The sequence below is a fragment of the Centruroides sculpturatus genome, unplaced genomic scaffold, assembly GCF_000671375.1.
Source record: "Centruroides sculpturatus isolate CEXI.00-Female unplaced genomic scaffold, Cexi_2.0 scaffold234, whole genome shotgun sequence".
Lineage (NCBI taxonomy): Eukaryota > Metazoa > Arthropoda > Arachnida > Scorpiones > Buthidae > Centruroides > Centruroides sculpturatus.
The window spans coordinates 98,451-115,249 of record NW_019384411.1 but is presented as its reverse complement, the minus strand read 5'-3'; the positions used below and the strand labels follow the sequence as shown (position 1 = coordinate 115,249).

Below are 16,799 nucleotides of genomic sequence, written 5' to 3'. Positions count from 1 at the left end.
ATTAGTTGAATGTGAGTAACTAGTATAGAGACATCTTTTAAATAACAGAAATTATTTCTTACCAATATCATGAATAAATTTTTCAATTTTACTTTGCATTCCCCAATATTTAAATTCAACACGACAAAGTTTATAAGCACACATAATTGCCTTATTACTTGAAGAATTATTTACACAATCCTGAGAATACTCTTCTAACCAATTATCAGACAAAGGTCCCCGACCAGTACTTGCCGAAACATAGCATTTCGGATCTTCTTCTCTTTTATAGTCTGAACCATATAACTGGTCTTTCACTACATCAATAATATCTGTTTGAAAAAATAAAACTATTATAAATACTGGCAATGAAAAAAAATTTAATAAAATTTTATCACTAGAGTTTTTAAAAATGTAATTGTAAAAGCCTTACTGTCCTTAAATTCTAATGTTATTGTTAATTGTCTACTTGGACTTTATTTATTAATAGGACTTAATACTGGTGTTTAAAGATTGGCACAGCAGTGAGAGTTAGTTCAGGAAAGAACAAAATTTCTTTATTATATCACCTGTAGTAATAGTTTCCTGAACTAACTCTCACTGCTGTGCCAATCTTTAAACACCAGTATTAAGTCCTATTAATAAATAAAGTCCAAGTAGACAATTAACAATAACATTAGAATTTAAGGACAGTAAGGCTTTTACAATTACATTTTTAAAAACTCTAGTGATAAAATTTTATTAAATTTTTTTTCATTGCCAGTATTTATAATAGTTTTATTTTTTCAAACAGATATTATTGATGTAGTGAAAGACCAGTTATATGGTTCAGACTATAAAAGAGAAGAAGATCCGAAATGCTATGTTTCGGCAAGTACTGGTCGGGGACCTTTGTCTGATAATTGGTTAGAAGAGTATTCTCAGGATTGTGTAAATAATTCTTCAAGTAATAAGGCAATTATGTGTGCTTATAAACTTTGTCGTGTTGAATTTAAATATTGGGGAATGCAAAGTAAAATTGAAAAATTTATTCATGATATTGGTAAGAAATAATTTCTGTTATTTAAAAGATGTCTCTATACTAGTTACTCACATTCAACTAATAATTGAATTGGTTTTGTAAATGAACTTGGAATATTAATAATTTTAGTTTTATATTTGAAATAAAACTTTAGTTTATGATGAATGTTGATAGTAACTGTTATTAATGCTATTAATTTTTTTTAAATAACAAAAAATAAAAAAAAATTTGTTAGAATTTCAGCATTTTTAACTTTCTCTTAAGAGTTCTTTTTCTTTAATTCTTCATCAATAATCATGAACACTTTAATCATGAATGTTTTATCTTATCTGAATTGGTTGCTATTGTTTAAATTGTAAAAGATGCCAACTTTAATGCTTTATACACATCAGAATGATGCTTGCCTAATTCAATGAGTCAAATCATTTTCAGTTTTTCTCAATAGTAAGTATAATTCTGGAAAAACAGAATTGCTAGGTCATCAAAATACAGTAGAGTTCCACTAATCTGAACATGTTTCGGTCGGCGAAGAGGAAATTTTCTCTAACAAGAGGTCCACTTAGGGATGTTCCCCTTTCTCTTTTCTGAGTGAACCACATGAATAAGGTTTCATCAAGCTTGCCAAACATTGAGGGCCTTGCTGTTTGTCGATTTTCAACTGATTTTTCTGAAGTAGAGGCACAAAACTGCTTGATCTTTGCGCAGTTTTTTTCCAATTGGTTATTGTGGCCTTGCCCATTCCAAACTCTACTGCCAATTTTGTTGCACTTTCACCCTTGTCCAGCCTTTTCAAAACATCCAGCTTATCTTTCAACATAGAACAATTGAGATCACGTGAGATCACACATACAACTCAGTGCACCACCTGCCTATAATTATGCACTGGCCTCATATGAATTTTTAAGTCTGAATCTAAATTTTAAATTTAAGAGATTTAAAAAAGTGTTTTAGTAGTCTGTTTCTATTTATATAAAGTTTTTCATGATTTTTACAAAAGGGTTAAAATGAAGTACAGTAAGTAATGAAAATGATTTAATTCTTATCAAAAATTATATATTTGTGAGTGCTAGATTGGAGACATTTGATTTTGTGTATATTAGATAAATATTTCTATTAATATTGAATTTATTTGAAAATGTTTTCAATAATTCAAAACTTCTTGTAGCATTAAGAAAGACTATGCTCAGAGCTCATCGCCAAGCATGGGCCTGGCAAGATGAATGGATAGAATTAACCATGGATGATATTAGACAACTGGAAAAAGAGACTCAAGAAGCATTAGCAAAGAAAATGTGTACAACTGGTGATAAAATTATTTTGGAAGAGGAGGGAAATCTAAATTGTAATATTGAAAAAAGTCCTTCAAATATTTCTGGTCAAGAAGTAGATTGGAATGCAATTGATAAAGATAATGATCTGTGCAAAGATTTAAGAACAGATTTAACAAAAAATAATTCTTTATCTAAACCAAATCTTAATGAGATACTTGATGGGACCGCATCGGATGGAAAACAAAAGTTGTGGTCAAGAAGCAGTTCTCGAACTGCTTTATATTCTCCAAGTAGGTATTATACNATTACTTAAATTTATATATTTTAATTTTTTATTTTCAGGTTTCATTTCCTTTTTGTAATATTTTCTTCTAATATTTTTTATGACATCTCTAGTCATCTGTATCAAGAATGTTACCAAAGATTACAAGTATTATATTTACTAATTTTTACAGTGGCTAATCTAGTCTGTTAGTTGCAATATGAATCTTTCTGATTCTGTAGTCAAGTTATATTTTTTGCTTTTAAGACTTCATTGAAAGTGTTAACTCAGAAATATAACAGCATAATTAAAGTCATTGATTAATCATGTTGATCAAAGAATATCGTATTCCTTTACCACTAACAGTGGAAGAATACCGGATTGCTCAATTGTATATGATAGCTGTAAGTAAAATTATTCTGTAAATAATTTCAAAATCCTATGTTTTAGATATTAATTAGGTGGTAATTTTAAAAATTTTCAGAAAAAAAGCAGGGAAGAATCAAAAGGCGCTGGTAGCGGAGTTGAAATTCTAGTAAATGAACCATATACTGATGGTCCTGGTGGAAGTGGTCAATATACTCACAAATTTTATCATATTGGCAGTCATCTTCCTGGTGAGTACATTATGTTTTAAATTTGAGAGATTTTATAATAACTTTGAAAATACAACTTGCTTTAATTTTATAAAAATAATTTAATTCAGTTAACTATTTTAATCCATAATTGGATAACTTGAATTTAGTAGATTGTATTTTTATTCATCATAGATATTAACATTGCATTGTATGCATTACATATATTAATAAGAAATTTTAAGATACAGACATTGATTGCTATTGATCTGTATATGTATATATTGGGGACCTTTTCTTAGAGGATCTGACAAATTTGATGTTGGAACCTCAAAGAAAAGGTCAATGTCAAATGTATATTGTATTTGTGATTTTTAATATCATGTCGGTTTTTAAATTGTTAACCATCTGTTTGTTGTTGGAATATTAAAAAGTATTTGAATTGACCCAGAATTATTTGTATGGTCAAAACTATTTTAATAAGATGTTTACAGATTTTTGAAGTTTCTAGATTTTTCTGTGAGATCCTTATAAAAGTATGGTCATAAGTTCTCCCACCAATAGGAAAAATAAATTTGTGGAGATGTATTATCAAGTTTTCCCAAATATATCATATTTGTGGAAGTAGTGTGACTTTGGTTCTATGCAATAGTATTTTGAGGAAGGTTTTTTCCAAGTGAAGATCTTGTCTGAGAATTACCATAGTCTGCAAAAGTCAAAGGAAATGACATGCATTTCTATTATATCTATAACCTCAACAGCAGAACAGGAAAGAAATTTGGATAACCAACTACCCTAAAAAATTGGGATGAATGTTGTGGAAAGCAAAAGCAATGATCGGATAAATTCATCTCAAGTCATTGCTGTCATGAATCCTTGGATCTAAATGTATCTTATCATACAATCCACTGGGTTTGCAACAAAAGTAACTAAAGTAAACAAAACTGCAACTAAAGTATTGAATGAACTGTCTGACTTTGGCATAAGCAAGAGTTTGCCTGGTACCATCTCTCTCTGGATGCTGATTTTAATATAGTAATTTTTTTAGATGAAAGAGAAGTTTTCTTGGGATAGCCCAGACAACATGTACTCATATGTGTTTAGATATGATCATACTGCACTCAACCATCATGCAATTCATCAGCAGTACGAGTGCTATGATTTTAAGGATAACCACTTCAGTAGGAGACCTCTAAAGTTAAGGATTGAGTGTGATATCTAGAGCAGGGATGGGCAACCCACGGCCCACAGTAATATTTTTTGTGGTCGTCCTATCATAAAATATGAATAAATATATAAATTTCTCAGCTTAAGGAAGTATGCAGCAAAAATTCAAACCGTTATTTTCTACAACTTATGTATGTGAATAGTTTTCTCACAATGAATTTAGTAAAAATTAAAACAAGAAACTTGGCTAACAGACTCACATTGAAACTAATTTAAAACTAACAGTGACTAATATTTAACCAAATATTTTCAATTTATTATGTTTACATCAGTTCCAGAAGTTAAATTAAGTATAACTATGCTAATTTATAATTATATATGAATAAAGAATTGTGATTTACTGAAATTTTTCCCCTCTTTTTTTTGTATGCGACATGCATCAGTTCAAAAGTTTTGAAATGTGGCCCTTACATAGAAAAAGGTTGCCCATCCCTGATCTAGAGGATCTTTAGCGCATCTTTCTCTTATGGGTAAAGTACTAGTTTGGCTATAAAAAGTGGCTATGGTTGCAAAATAATGCGTCAATACATAAAGCTAGATGAGTTATTTGGTTTCCCATGCCAATATGAATATGTTGCACTGGCCTGCTAGAAGTCTATCATGGAAAGTTTTTGGCATTTTTTGAAGAGCAGATATACCAAGATCAACAATACAACTATGAGGAATTCATTGATGTCATTAATCAGGCTGCTACAACAAAGTTGTGATCAAGGATCTGTATAAATCCATACCAAAATGATTTCTTGAAGTAATGGAGAAGCAGGGGAAATAATAGTGAAAAACTAGACCTACATTTCTTCTTTAGTCCAATGTGTGCCTAATTCTTTGGTGGTAACCAAAGAATTAGGCACTATTAAACAAGCATTAGTAGGCGCTATTATACAAGCATTATGTCCAAGTCTTAAGTTTAATAAAAACTGTATAACAGAACCTAAACCTGCAGTCTCTGTTATTTCATATAACTATACCTCAAATTTTCGTACTACCCTCATGAGAGTGGCATATTGTGTGTTCCAGATCAGTGAATCAAAGGATAGAAAACATTTTGGTCAGGAGTTTATCTTCAACTTTCAATGGGAAGATGATGTATTATCCTAAAATCTCTGATTGGATAATCTTTTCTAAGAATATTCCAGTTTTTACCAATTTTGAAATAGTCACCCATCCCTTTGTTATGTTCAGACTGGTGTTTCTCCTCTCAAAAGAATTATTGCCTATTATTTGAGGCCTCTGGACTTATCTCCTTCAAGAGCTGTCATCCATTTTTCTAAGTGCATTTTCCTTTGGAATCCTTCAACCTTTCTCCATGAGAATTTATAGCATAATATCAATGTGGAACTCTTCATTATTATGATTTTATCAACATGGGATATAAAATTAAGTTTAAGAGGTATTGTGATGTCACTCATGTAAATTGTAACTTGTGAACTCATTCTCTGTTAGTAGATTACAATATGAGCATGTTCATTTTTGTTAAATAAAACATCTTTCTGTAAAGTTAATTATGTAGAGTGACTTCTTCCAACTGAATCTCATTCCTTTCTCCATTCTCTTATCCCCAGTTCTACATAAGAGGCTGCTTATTTATAAATTCAAATAGTGAATATAAATGATTATATTTGAAAATATCTGACAATAAGTAGATTATGCTTATTGTCAGAAAAGCCTATTGAAACCCCACAACTAGTAACAGAAGAACCCCAAAACCAAATCCCATATTAATGCTGAAATTCATAAAGATTGAAATAAAGCTTTAATGAATTTACAAACAACAAAATGATAATCTATGAATATGAATAAATAGTGATATAATAAGATGTATAAACACTATACATACAGGTATAACCAATATTTAGCAAGAAAAACTACAAAAAAGCAAATGATTTCATCCTCAAAAAAAGAAAAACACCTGAAAGAACATTGGATTTTCATCATGAAAGGGCTTGACAACACTGCATTAATAACCTTCATCTCTGACCCCAATATAGATGTATGTTTCAATCAAACACACCTCCCACAAAGAAAAGCTTACATATTTAGAACAATTATAAATTTATAAAGCCACAAGAAAAAATGCAGCTATCATCTTTATAGAAGTAGACTCCTTCTCCTTGCATGGAAGTTAATCTACAAAGTTTAGTCTTACAACCCTCTCCCCCTCTCTCTCACATCACCCTCTTTTAACAATCCTTTCTGTGGATGGCAATTACCTGTTCCAAGTAACTTTTCTGTTTGAACTGTTTGTTTTAACAGCTGCATTTGAACTGCAAAGATCAGTTAGCCTGATGATTCCTGTTCAACATGGATGAAAATTTTTGTTTTCTTGTTTTTCTTGCTGGATATTGGTTGTGTGTGTAGTTTATTTACTTATACCCAGTTTCAGTAGTTGAATAATAAGGTATGATATATGAATATAGATGTAATTAATTAATAATTTATTTTGCTTATAAATTAATGATAAAAGTTTTTAAATATTTGTTTCAAATAGGTTATTTTATAAATACATTTTAGGTTGGTTCAAATCTCTCTTACCAAAGTCAGCATTAACGGTAGAAGAAGAAGCGTGGAATGCTTATCCTTTTACAAAAACTCGTTACACTTGTCCATTTGTTGAGAAATTTTACTTAGAAATTGAAACAAAATATTTCAATGATGATGGCAGTCAAGAAAATGTTTTTCAGTTATCTGGAAATGATCTAAAAAGTAGGATTGTTGGTAAGTAACTTATTTTTTACTAAGTATGCATATAACTATATATAAATATACATAATATACACACTTAATAGTTATTTGTTGAGATTTTCAAAAAAAAAACAAAAAATTTTATATTGCTTTTTATTAAAAAATATTTATATTTTTATATTAAATGGTTAAAATTGAAGAAATCTGTTGAATCAATTACCTTTTATTCACTTTCATATTCTGGAATACATTCCTCAATTAACTGACCTTTCTTTAGATCAGGTTGTCGTGGAATGTATTGGTTGTGACTATCTTTTGGATAAAGATTGTTATTTTAATGAAAAGGATAATTTTAAAAAATAATAATTTGTGACAAATTAGTCTCTTATTTAATATGAAAACAGAGGACATCAAATTAACTGGTAAAATTATCAGTAATAAATTTTTAAAATTTTTGAAATAATTTTTGAAAAAATTTTTAAAATAAATATATTTTAAAAATTTCTATGATACTTACTTTTACTTACTTTAAGATATGCTTTACTTTAGCATATCTTAAAGTAAATAAAAATTGTAAAAAAATATATTTATTTTGGAATTGTATCATAGAAATTTTTAAAATATATTTATTATATATAATGTAACTCTTCTGTTTTCATTAAATGATTGCTGAACCTATATAATAATGTGCTTTATGAATCTTAGTTGGGCTGCTGTGAATTGTGATGGCAAGGAAGAATCTTTGTTAGTATACAAAAAAAATATGAGAGTTATATGAAGTTAACATGATCTGAAGTACATTGCAGGTTTCCAGTGTGTAGCTTCTTTAAAATTAATTACCCCAGAATCGTATTTGGGTAAAAAGCAGCTCCTGGCTGAGATTCATAAAACAACTTGTATCTCTGTAAATCTTGCAAAATCGTTTATATTTTTGCTGTTTGAAATTACATAAATTGATTTCTTATAACTTATATTATAATTATATAATTAATTATTAATTATAATTTTTTTAACTTAAAACACTATAACAATTTGTTTTTATTGATGTAAATGAATATTTAGATTATGTAAATTATTTCCTGGCTATATTAACTTAAAGTAATTAACAGGATCCTTGTTAAGATGTTATCATTTTTTATGTTTATTTAGTTTAATGGTTTAAAAAAATGAACTTCAATTTGTATTATCTTCAAATTTAGATAATTATAAACAATGTATTCCCCTTTAGTGGGAGTGTAATTCCTATTACGATAAATAAATGATTTGATTTGACAATTATATTTTGAAATAATAAAGTTTCATTTCATTATTTTCCTTATAAAAAAATACAATGACAAGTAAAAATCAAATTAAAATATATATACTCTTTTTACTGTATATTTTTATTCAATATCAAATATGACATAATCAAATGGAAACATCTGTTATATTACTAAAGATAACAGTGTGGGAGAGAGATCTGCTATTCTGCAGATATTTTTTTTTTAATAATTACATGAAGGCATCTGTTATATTATGTGATATAAATATAATATACTAAATACTAAAATATCTATAAGTTAAAAATATTTGAATTTAATTTTTACTTTCATTATATTTATGTTTTAAGATGAAAATAGTGAAATTTTATTTTACTGTTTTCATTAGAAAAATTGAATGAAATAATAAAGTGAAGCTTGATTATTTTATAATATAATATTAAAAATTCCTTTTTCGAAATTCAAAAAGTATGAATTAAGAAATACTGTATATGAAATAAAAATGGAAAACTGATCAAGAAACATAAATGTAAAGAGATTATATTTTGTTTTCTTGTCTAAGATAATTGTTCTTTTCATATTATTAAATCATTTGGCTATCTCGGGTCGGCAACCTTTTGAGTCGGAAGAGCCAAAAATTACAATTTACAAAATTTCAAAGTTTTTAAAGAGCCACAAAATTTTTTTCTTGCCAACAATAAATAGTAATCACATAAATAAAGTTTTTTGAAAAAAAACTAATCTATTTATTCAGAATTGTCTTGCGTCGAAAGCGAATTAAACCTCATAGAAACATCCGACGACGGCGTCATTCGAGAGCTTCCGACGGACTGACGACAGTTACGCCGCGTGTCACGGGGGAGGGGTGTGATGAAAAGCGAGTACAAGTGGCTGAGAGATAGAATCGGTGCCTAATCCTCGTTAATCGATTCAGAACAATTTTTAAATGTTTTTTTTTTTTGATAAAATAAATAATATTTGTGTATGGAACTAAAGAGCCGCAGCTTCACATCCAAAGAGCCGCATGTGGCTCGCGAGCCACAGGTTGCCAACCCCTGGGCTATCTAACTAAAAATGTTCTTGAAAATTGCAAAATTATTTTTAAATTTTAAAAATTTATAAAATATGCAAATTTATCAAGTTGTTTACTATGACAGAGAGAGAAGACAAATTATCAGATATATTTGTATGTGTGGAAATATGGATATATATGTATGTGTATAAGGTCTGCAAATTTGTAATGTGATGATTTAAATTTATTTGATCATATTTGAAATGCAGTAAGCATTTCTTAAAACTTGGTTTATAAGATTTACAACAAGAATTTTTAAGTGCTCTAATAGTGAAGGAAAAAACAAAGAAAGAAAAACTTCTGTGAAAAATATTATTTTTTTCTACAATTAGTTATGCATCACTGACTTATAATTTTATTTTTCTAAATTAAAAATTATTTTAATTTTGTAACATCAATTAAAAAGATTCAAATACATTTTAAAAAATGTTATTGTTAATTGTCTACTTGGACTTTATTTATTAATAGGACTTAATACTGGTGTTTAAAGATTGGCACAGCAGTGAGAGTTAGTTCAGGAAAGAANTTTTATTTTTAAATAAAATTTAATGAAATAAATTGCTGATGTGGTTTAATTTATCAAATTTATTTTTTAGAATAATTGTAAAAAATAATGTTCTATGAATGGTCTCTGTTGGTATCTTCACAAAATCTTGCTTTTTCCAAAATATGATTCATTACAGATGTTAAAACTCCTTGACTAAATACTATAATTTCTAGGAAATTTTTTTCAATTCTTCAAATTTCTTGAATTTATTGATATTCAGTAATCTTTAAGATGGGAAAAAAATTTGTGCACATTAAATTTGGTGAACTTAAAGACTAATCACTATTTTCAAATTTTGAAATTGTGAGATGAACAAAAATTGTTCTTAACAAGTCCATTGTTGACCTTAGCTCAATCTTTCTAGAACTACATTTCTAGCAAATTTTCTAGCATTCACATTTTATCATCATTATCATCATCATGAAGAAAAATGGGCTCAGCAATTTTTTTTACCACCATAATGAATTTTCCTGATCCAATTGATCTATAAAAAAACAAAAAGATATAAAAAAAACTAAAATTCTTTATTGACTTTTAGTTTAAATTATTTTGTAATACCCTGTTTGCACTGAGCATTTCAATCTAGATTGTGACCAAGGTTGGCGACTGTGCTGTGGTGCGACCTCTCTCAACCATTTCAATCACGACTGAAACGAGATTCAATTGCAATCGACTCTAGAGTTCTAGATCCAGTCATAAGAGAGTTCCCACAATCCCACGCACGCAAGAAAAAACAAGATGTCTGCAGAACACATGTCGGGCTATCAACAGAGAAATAAAAAAAATATTTGGAGAGATAATGAGATCTGGCTATTATTAGATACATGGCAAGAAAAAGTTCCATTTTGTTTGTTGGTGTTTGTGACTTATCGAGTAGTTATGTCAGTTTCATCATCACGTGCAATAGCCGGGTTCTTCTCAAGTGGACTGCCTGTGTGAAAAGCTTGACATTTGACTGGCAACAGTTACAATCAAGATCAAAGTGAGTCGTGGATTGTGTGAGAACAAGTATTAGTCTTTGTTCATGGATGAATTACAAGTTGAAACTGTATCTTGAATCTCATGGGAATGAGAAGAAAATTTGAGATAGATAGGTTTCAAGAATTAGAAGTTCCTAAATAGTAATAGATTTGATTGGAGGTATTGTATTAAAACTATAGTAAGTACAGTACATACCTGCATTAAGTATAAATAAAATATTTTTAACTTACCTTAACAGAAATATTGAAAATTTGTCAACAGTTTCACACAAGTCACTAACAGAAGACATTGTTTATAATGTTATAACTTATTTATTACTATAATTCATACAAACTGCAAAAACATTTTGCTCTTAATGTCAACAAAAAAAAAAGCGGGATTCAAATCTATCTATCTGTCCTCTCATTAAAATAGACTTTCCCAGTTTTTATACTATGCATGATGGGACTTTCCCATTTTTAACCTTCTTTCTGACATTTTAAATTCATTTAATTATTGGATCATTTCAGTTTTCATCCAATTAAGTCTATATTTACCTATCAAATGGCATAAGTATCTCAATATTTAAAAAAATTTGACAATTCTTGTTTTTTCTTTCACACTTTATTTAAAATAAACTTTTAGTTTGTATGTGTTGGTAACACAAAAGGATACCATTGATTATTTTCCAAACAATGGTATCCTTTTCGCAGAAGTTTTAAAATTGGTTTCTATATGATTTACTGAAAGGCCAGATCTCAAAAATGAATCAGAATTTGAAAAATGTTTATAGAGGATTTTAAGCTTATTTTTGATCATAGAATCTATCCTTAAAATATTAGCACAGAGTTCTGTTACACTCTGTATTTTATAAATTAGTTTTTGCTTGTGTATATATACACAAGCAAATAAATTAATAAACATGATAAATAAGAATAAAATAAATTCTATAATTTTAAAAAATGAAATAAACTTTTAAAACTCTTTTGAAATTGATGTAAATCATCTTTAAGAAATAAATTAGAATGAAGAAGCAGAAGTAAGTAGATAATATATTCAAAATGCATCTTCAAAACAAAAATTATGACCAAGGTATGATTATCTTTATAGTATATTTATCTAGATGTTTCTGTCAATATGATTTTTGATTATGTGCTAAATGTTACAGATCTATAAAACTCTTTTATTACTTAAAATATTTAACTGTAATAAAATAATTTCAATTCAATTCAAGTTTATTAGCGTAATTTGGAAAAAATTTCTGAAATTTCCTAATAAACCTAATCTCCTCCTAGTAAACAAACATCCCCGCAAAATTTCAGAAATTTTGCGGAGAGGTTTGTTTATAGGGAAATTGATGCTATTAAATTTTGGTGGTTAAAGGTCGAGGGGTGAGGAGATAAAGGGGATCATATGTATCTCAAGTAGGATTGGACTTAATGATGATTTTACTCATTATTATTTGGACCTTGAATGAGTTCTTGCTTTTTCCAACAGATGGCATTACCAGTAAGATGGTGATGTATATGTAATGAAGTACAATAAGCAACCATGAAATTCAGTATATGTCATTTCGCTGAAGTGTAAACAACTTTTTCACAGTGTTAAACATGTCGAGTTTTGTGCCAAAAAAAAGAATATTTGTGGGAAATTTTATTGCACTATTTTTTTCAAAAAATTCTGCAGCTGAAGCACACAGAATTCTTGTTGAGACTTATGGCAACCATGCTCTTTCAGAAACAACATGCAGAGATTGGTTTAGATGCTTCAAAAGTAATAATTTTGATGTCGAAGGTAAGAACATTCTGGTGCACCAAAAAGTTTGAAGATGAAGAATTGGAGTCATTACTTCATGAAGACTCATGTCAGACGCTAGCTGAACTTGCAGAATCATTAAGAGTTGATCATACAACAGTTTTGAAACATTTGAAAATATTAGGAATGATTCAAAAGCAAGGACATTGGATGCCATACACATTGAAGCTGAGAGATGTCAAACGGCATCTTTTCACGTGTGAACAGCTGCTTCAATGACAGAAAAGGAAAGGTTTTTTGCATCGTATCGTGACTGGTGATGAAAAGTGGATACACTATGATAACCCTAAGCATAGAAAATCATGGGTTAAGCCCAGCCATGCATCAACATCGTCAGCATCTATGGTTTGAAGCTTCTGCTCTGCATTTGGTGGGATCAGCTGGGTGTAGTTTATTATGAGCTGCTCAAACCGAATGAAACCATCATGGGATATTGCTATCGACTAAAATTGATGTGTTTGAGCCGAACATTGAAGGAAAAACGGCCGCTGTACGAGCAGAGACACGACAAAGTGATTTTGCAACATGACAATGCTCGGCCACATGTTACACAACCAGTGAAAACCTACTTGGAAACGCTTAAATGGGAAGTCCTATCCCACCCACTGTATTCACCAGACATTGCCCCTTCTGATTATCACTTGTTCCAATCAAAGTCACATGGCTTGGCTGAGCAGCACTTCCATTCTTATGAAGATGCCAAAAAATAGGTCACTTCTTGGATAGCCTCAAAAAACGTTTTTCCAATGTGGAATTCAAATGCTGACAGATCGATGGAAGAACGTAGTGGTTAGCAATGGACAATACTTTCAGTGACATGTTTTTTATGACTTTTTTTAAATAAAGCATTCATTTTCACAAAAAAACAGTGAGAACTTATTCAAGGTCCCAATAGTATATACAATTTTTTATAAAACTCATCCCTACCCTCAAAATTAAGCTTATTGCATTTTATGATAGTTAAAATATAAACGTTTTTAAATAAAATATGATAACAGATGGTGTCACCAAAATTTTAAACGTTGCTGGGAAAGTTGAGCTGGTTTATTTTTTACAATAGCTTTAACATTTATGTTGAAAATTGTGATTAGACTCATCCCTACCCTCAAAATTAAGCTTATTGCATTTTATGATAGTTAAAATAAAAAAGTTTTTAAATAAAATATGATAACAGATGGTGTCACAAAAATTTTAAATATTGCTAGGAAAGTTGATCAGTTTGTTGCTGGTTTATTAATATAGTCATATTATTTGCTATATTTAGTGAAATGACTTTAAAATTAAAGGAAGCAGAATATAAAATACATATTTCTATGTATATTCTTAAAAAAAGAAAGTACACAGTTCTAAGTGAAACTTCCTTATATTGTTTCACTGAAAATATAGAAAATTTTAGATGCTTTGTGATGCTTTTAGTAGTAACTTGGGTGGTTTATTTGCTCAAATTAAATATTTTCTAAATCCTTCTTCATTTGTTTTGGTCATAATTAATTAATCTTTTTTGGTAATTTTAAAAAATGTGTTAATGCATAGGAAAAGCAGAGCAATCATCTTGCTGTTTTAAAATCAGACTTAAACTAGAAACATAAATATAAAAAATTCAACATAATACAGACAAACAGAAAACATTATACTCTTTTCTGAAGTTCTTCCAAAATTGAATATAAAATCAAATAGAGCAAGTGTTTTTTATACACTGAAAAATTTTCTGTTAAAATGTACTCAATAGGAAAAATCTGTCACAATTACATTAATTCATGAGGTTATCTTGATTAAAAAATGACATTAATTTTTGCTGACATGTTTATGACTGAAAGATGTTNGTGATTAGAGAATTAAAAATTTAAATTTTTATAATAATAATATTTAAATAATATTAACATAAATTATTTTTAGATGGTAATTCCATGGCTCATTTTGATGTACAAATGGCTAATTGGAGAATGGAGAGTATCGTAAGAGATTCTGAAACAAGTTCAGATGAAGAATATTTTGATGCTGAAGGTATGTATTTAGAAAGCATATGTATATTTATTTTGTTAATTCATTTTTATATAACAAAAAACTTTAAAGCATTTTTAAGTTTCAAAATAGCTTAAAAATATAGCAGAATGTAAAACACATATTTAAACTAATCAACTCACGTGTTGTTCCAGTACAGTCGACTCCCCCTATAACACTGTTGATTTTTCCATTTTATATGAATTCCATGTTGTATGAGTCACTTAGATTTTACAAATACGTGAGCCATTCACAGCCCGGCACATATATTTGTAAAATCTAAATGACTCGTACAACATGGAATTCATATAAAAAGGAAAAATCAACAGTGTTATAGGTGGGTCAACTGTACTAACATATTCATTTGGAGTTACACGTTGGCTATACAAAAAGCTAGAATAGCTCCAAAAAAAAGCACAAACATTAACAAAACATAAACACTATTCTAAGTTGTCCACAGTAAGGCTGACTGTTTCTTCACAAAGACGGAGGACAAGACTTCATATACAGTAAGTCTTCACTGCTACCAAATACAGACACTGTAAGAATTTTTATGAGAAAACAAGAAACATCACAATTAAACAAAACTGTAATTCTTGCAGACAAAAACAGTACACTGTTAAACTTATATAGCAGGGGTGGCCAACTTTTGTGTACATAAGATCTACCTTTTATCTTAAAAATGTGTTGCAATCGACTCGTTGCTGTAGGCATAATCTAAGTCAGGGATGGGCATTCTGTGGCCCGAGTCGCATAAAATGTGTATAAATATATCAATTTCCTAGCTTAAGAAGTATGCAGCAAAAATTCAAATGTTATTTTCTACAACTTATGTGTGTGAATAGTTTTTCCTACAATGAATTTAGTAAAAATTAAAACGAGAAACCAGCTAACAGACTCACCTCAAAACTAATTTAAAACTAGCAGTGACTAATATTTAATCAAATATTTTTGATACATTACGTTTACATCAGCTCTAGTAGCTAAATTAAGTATACCTATTCTATTTTATAATTATATATGAATAAATAATTGTGATTTACTGGCATTTTCCTCCCTCTTTTATCTTGTATGTGGCCTGCGTTAGTTCAAAAGTTTTGAAATGCGGCCCTTATACAGAAAAAGGTTGCCCATCCCTGGTCTAAGTGGCGAGGGGAAGGGAGGTGTGAAATACATACTAAGTTTAGATAGAAAAGAAAAGCCACAGTTTAATTTAAAACACGAAGAAAAGGTACTTACATTTTAAACAGAGGAAAAATTGAAACTCAACGTTGTCACTTTCGGGGACCACCACTTCACCCTTCTCTCTACCGTGTCCCGACCTACTCTCTCTGTCTCTTCTTTTTTTTGATTTTATGACCCTTTGTCTACATTTCTTATTCCCCTTTTACAACTGTACGCAAATGGATTGCACATGGACCGACAAAATCACATCTGAGGAAGAACGAGGAGGTTCGATATCACTACAGTTGCGTTTGCGCGTTTCGTTCACGCATTGCATTCGGTTACAACTTACAAGTGTAACACATTAAGTCAAGACATCGCAAACGATCGACCAAAATTGGTTTTGCGATCGACCGGTCAATTGCAATCCACTTGTTGGCCACCCCTGTTATATAGTACTACTTAAATCTATCACAGTACACAAAGAATGCATAAACACCATCAGTCTTGGGCTTTGGAAAGAACTGTGATAAGCAACCTAGTGCACTTGGTCCACTTTACATTGAGAGAACTGTGTCAAACTGCTGACTGACTCATGAATGTCTTTTTGGAGAGGTGGAAAAGTTCATGATTGCTATACAAGACCAAGTCATAAATACAAAAACTACAGGAAGCATATTTTAAAAGACACAAAAATTATAGATGGCACTTGTAAGAAATGTCACATCATACATGAAACTATTCAACACATCAAACTGGGTTGCAAGCTTTCAGCAGACTACTTACATTGACATAACTAAATAACAAATATAATACATCCAAAGCTTGCACTCAAACTACTACACCCAGGAACCATATTATGAATATACACGCTAAGACAGATATAGAAAAACAATACACACAAATATACTATGACCAAGCCATGATCATACACACAAACAATCCCTCACAACAAACCAGCATG

The 16,799-nt window shown here is 29.7% G+C and overlaps 1 protein-coding gene across 2 annotated transcripts in view; it reads left to right on the top strand.

The window, feature by feature from the left end:
* Positions 1-777: 777 nt before the first annotated feature.
* LOC111619010 (protein retinal degeneration B-like) overlaps positions 778-16,799 on the top strand; it is a 73,637-nt gene continuing 57,615 nt past the window's right edge. Inside the window, exons 1-3 of one of the 2 annotated variants that reach the window (XM_023360642.1) lie at positions 778-1,021; positions 2,166-2,561; positions 14,567-14,674. In XM_023360642.1, coding sequence (XP_023216410.1) covers positions 940-1,021; positions 2,166-2,561; positions 14,567-14,674 — 586 coding nt within the window. In that variant the 5' untranslated portion in view covers positions 778-939. The remainder of the gene's footprint in view (positions 1,022-2,165; positions 2,562-14,566; positions 14,675-16,799) is intronic. The other variant, XM_023360641.1, reaches the window with a different exon arrangement.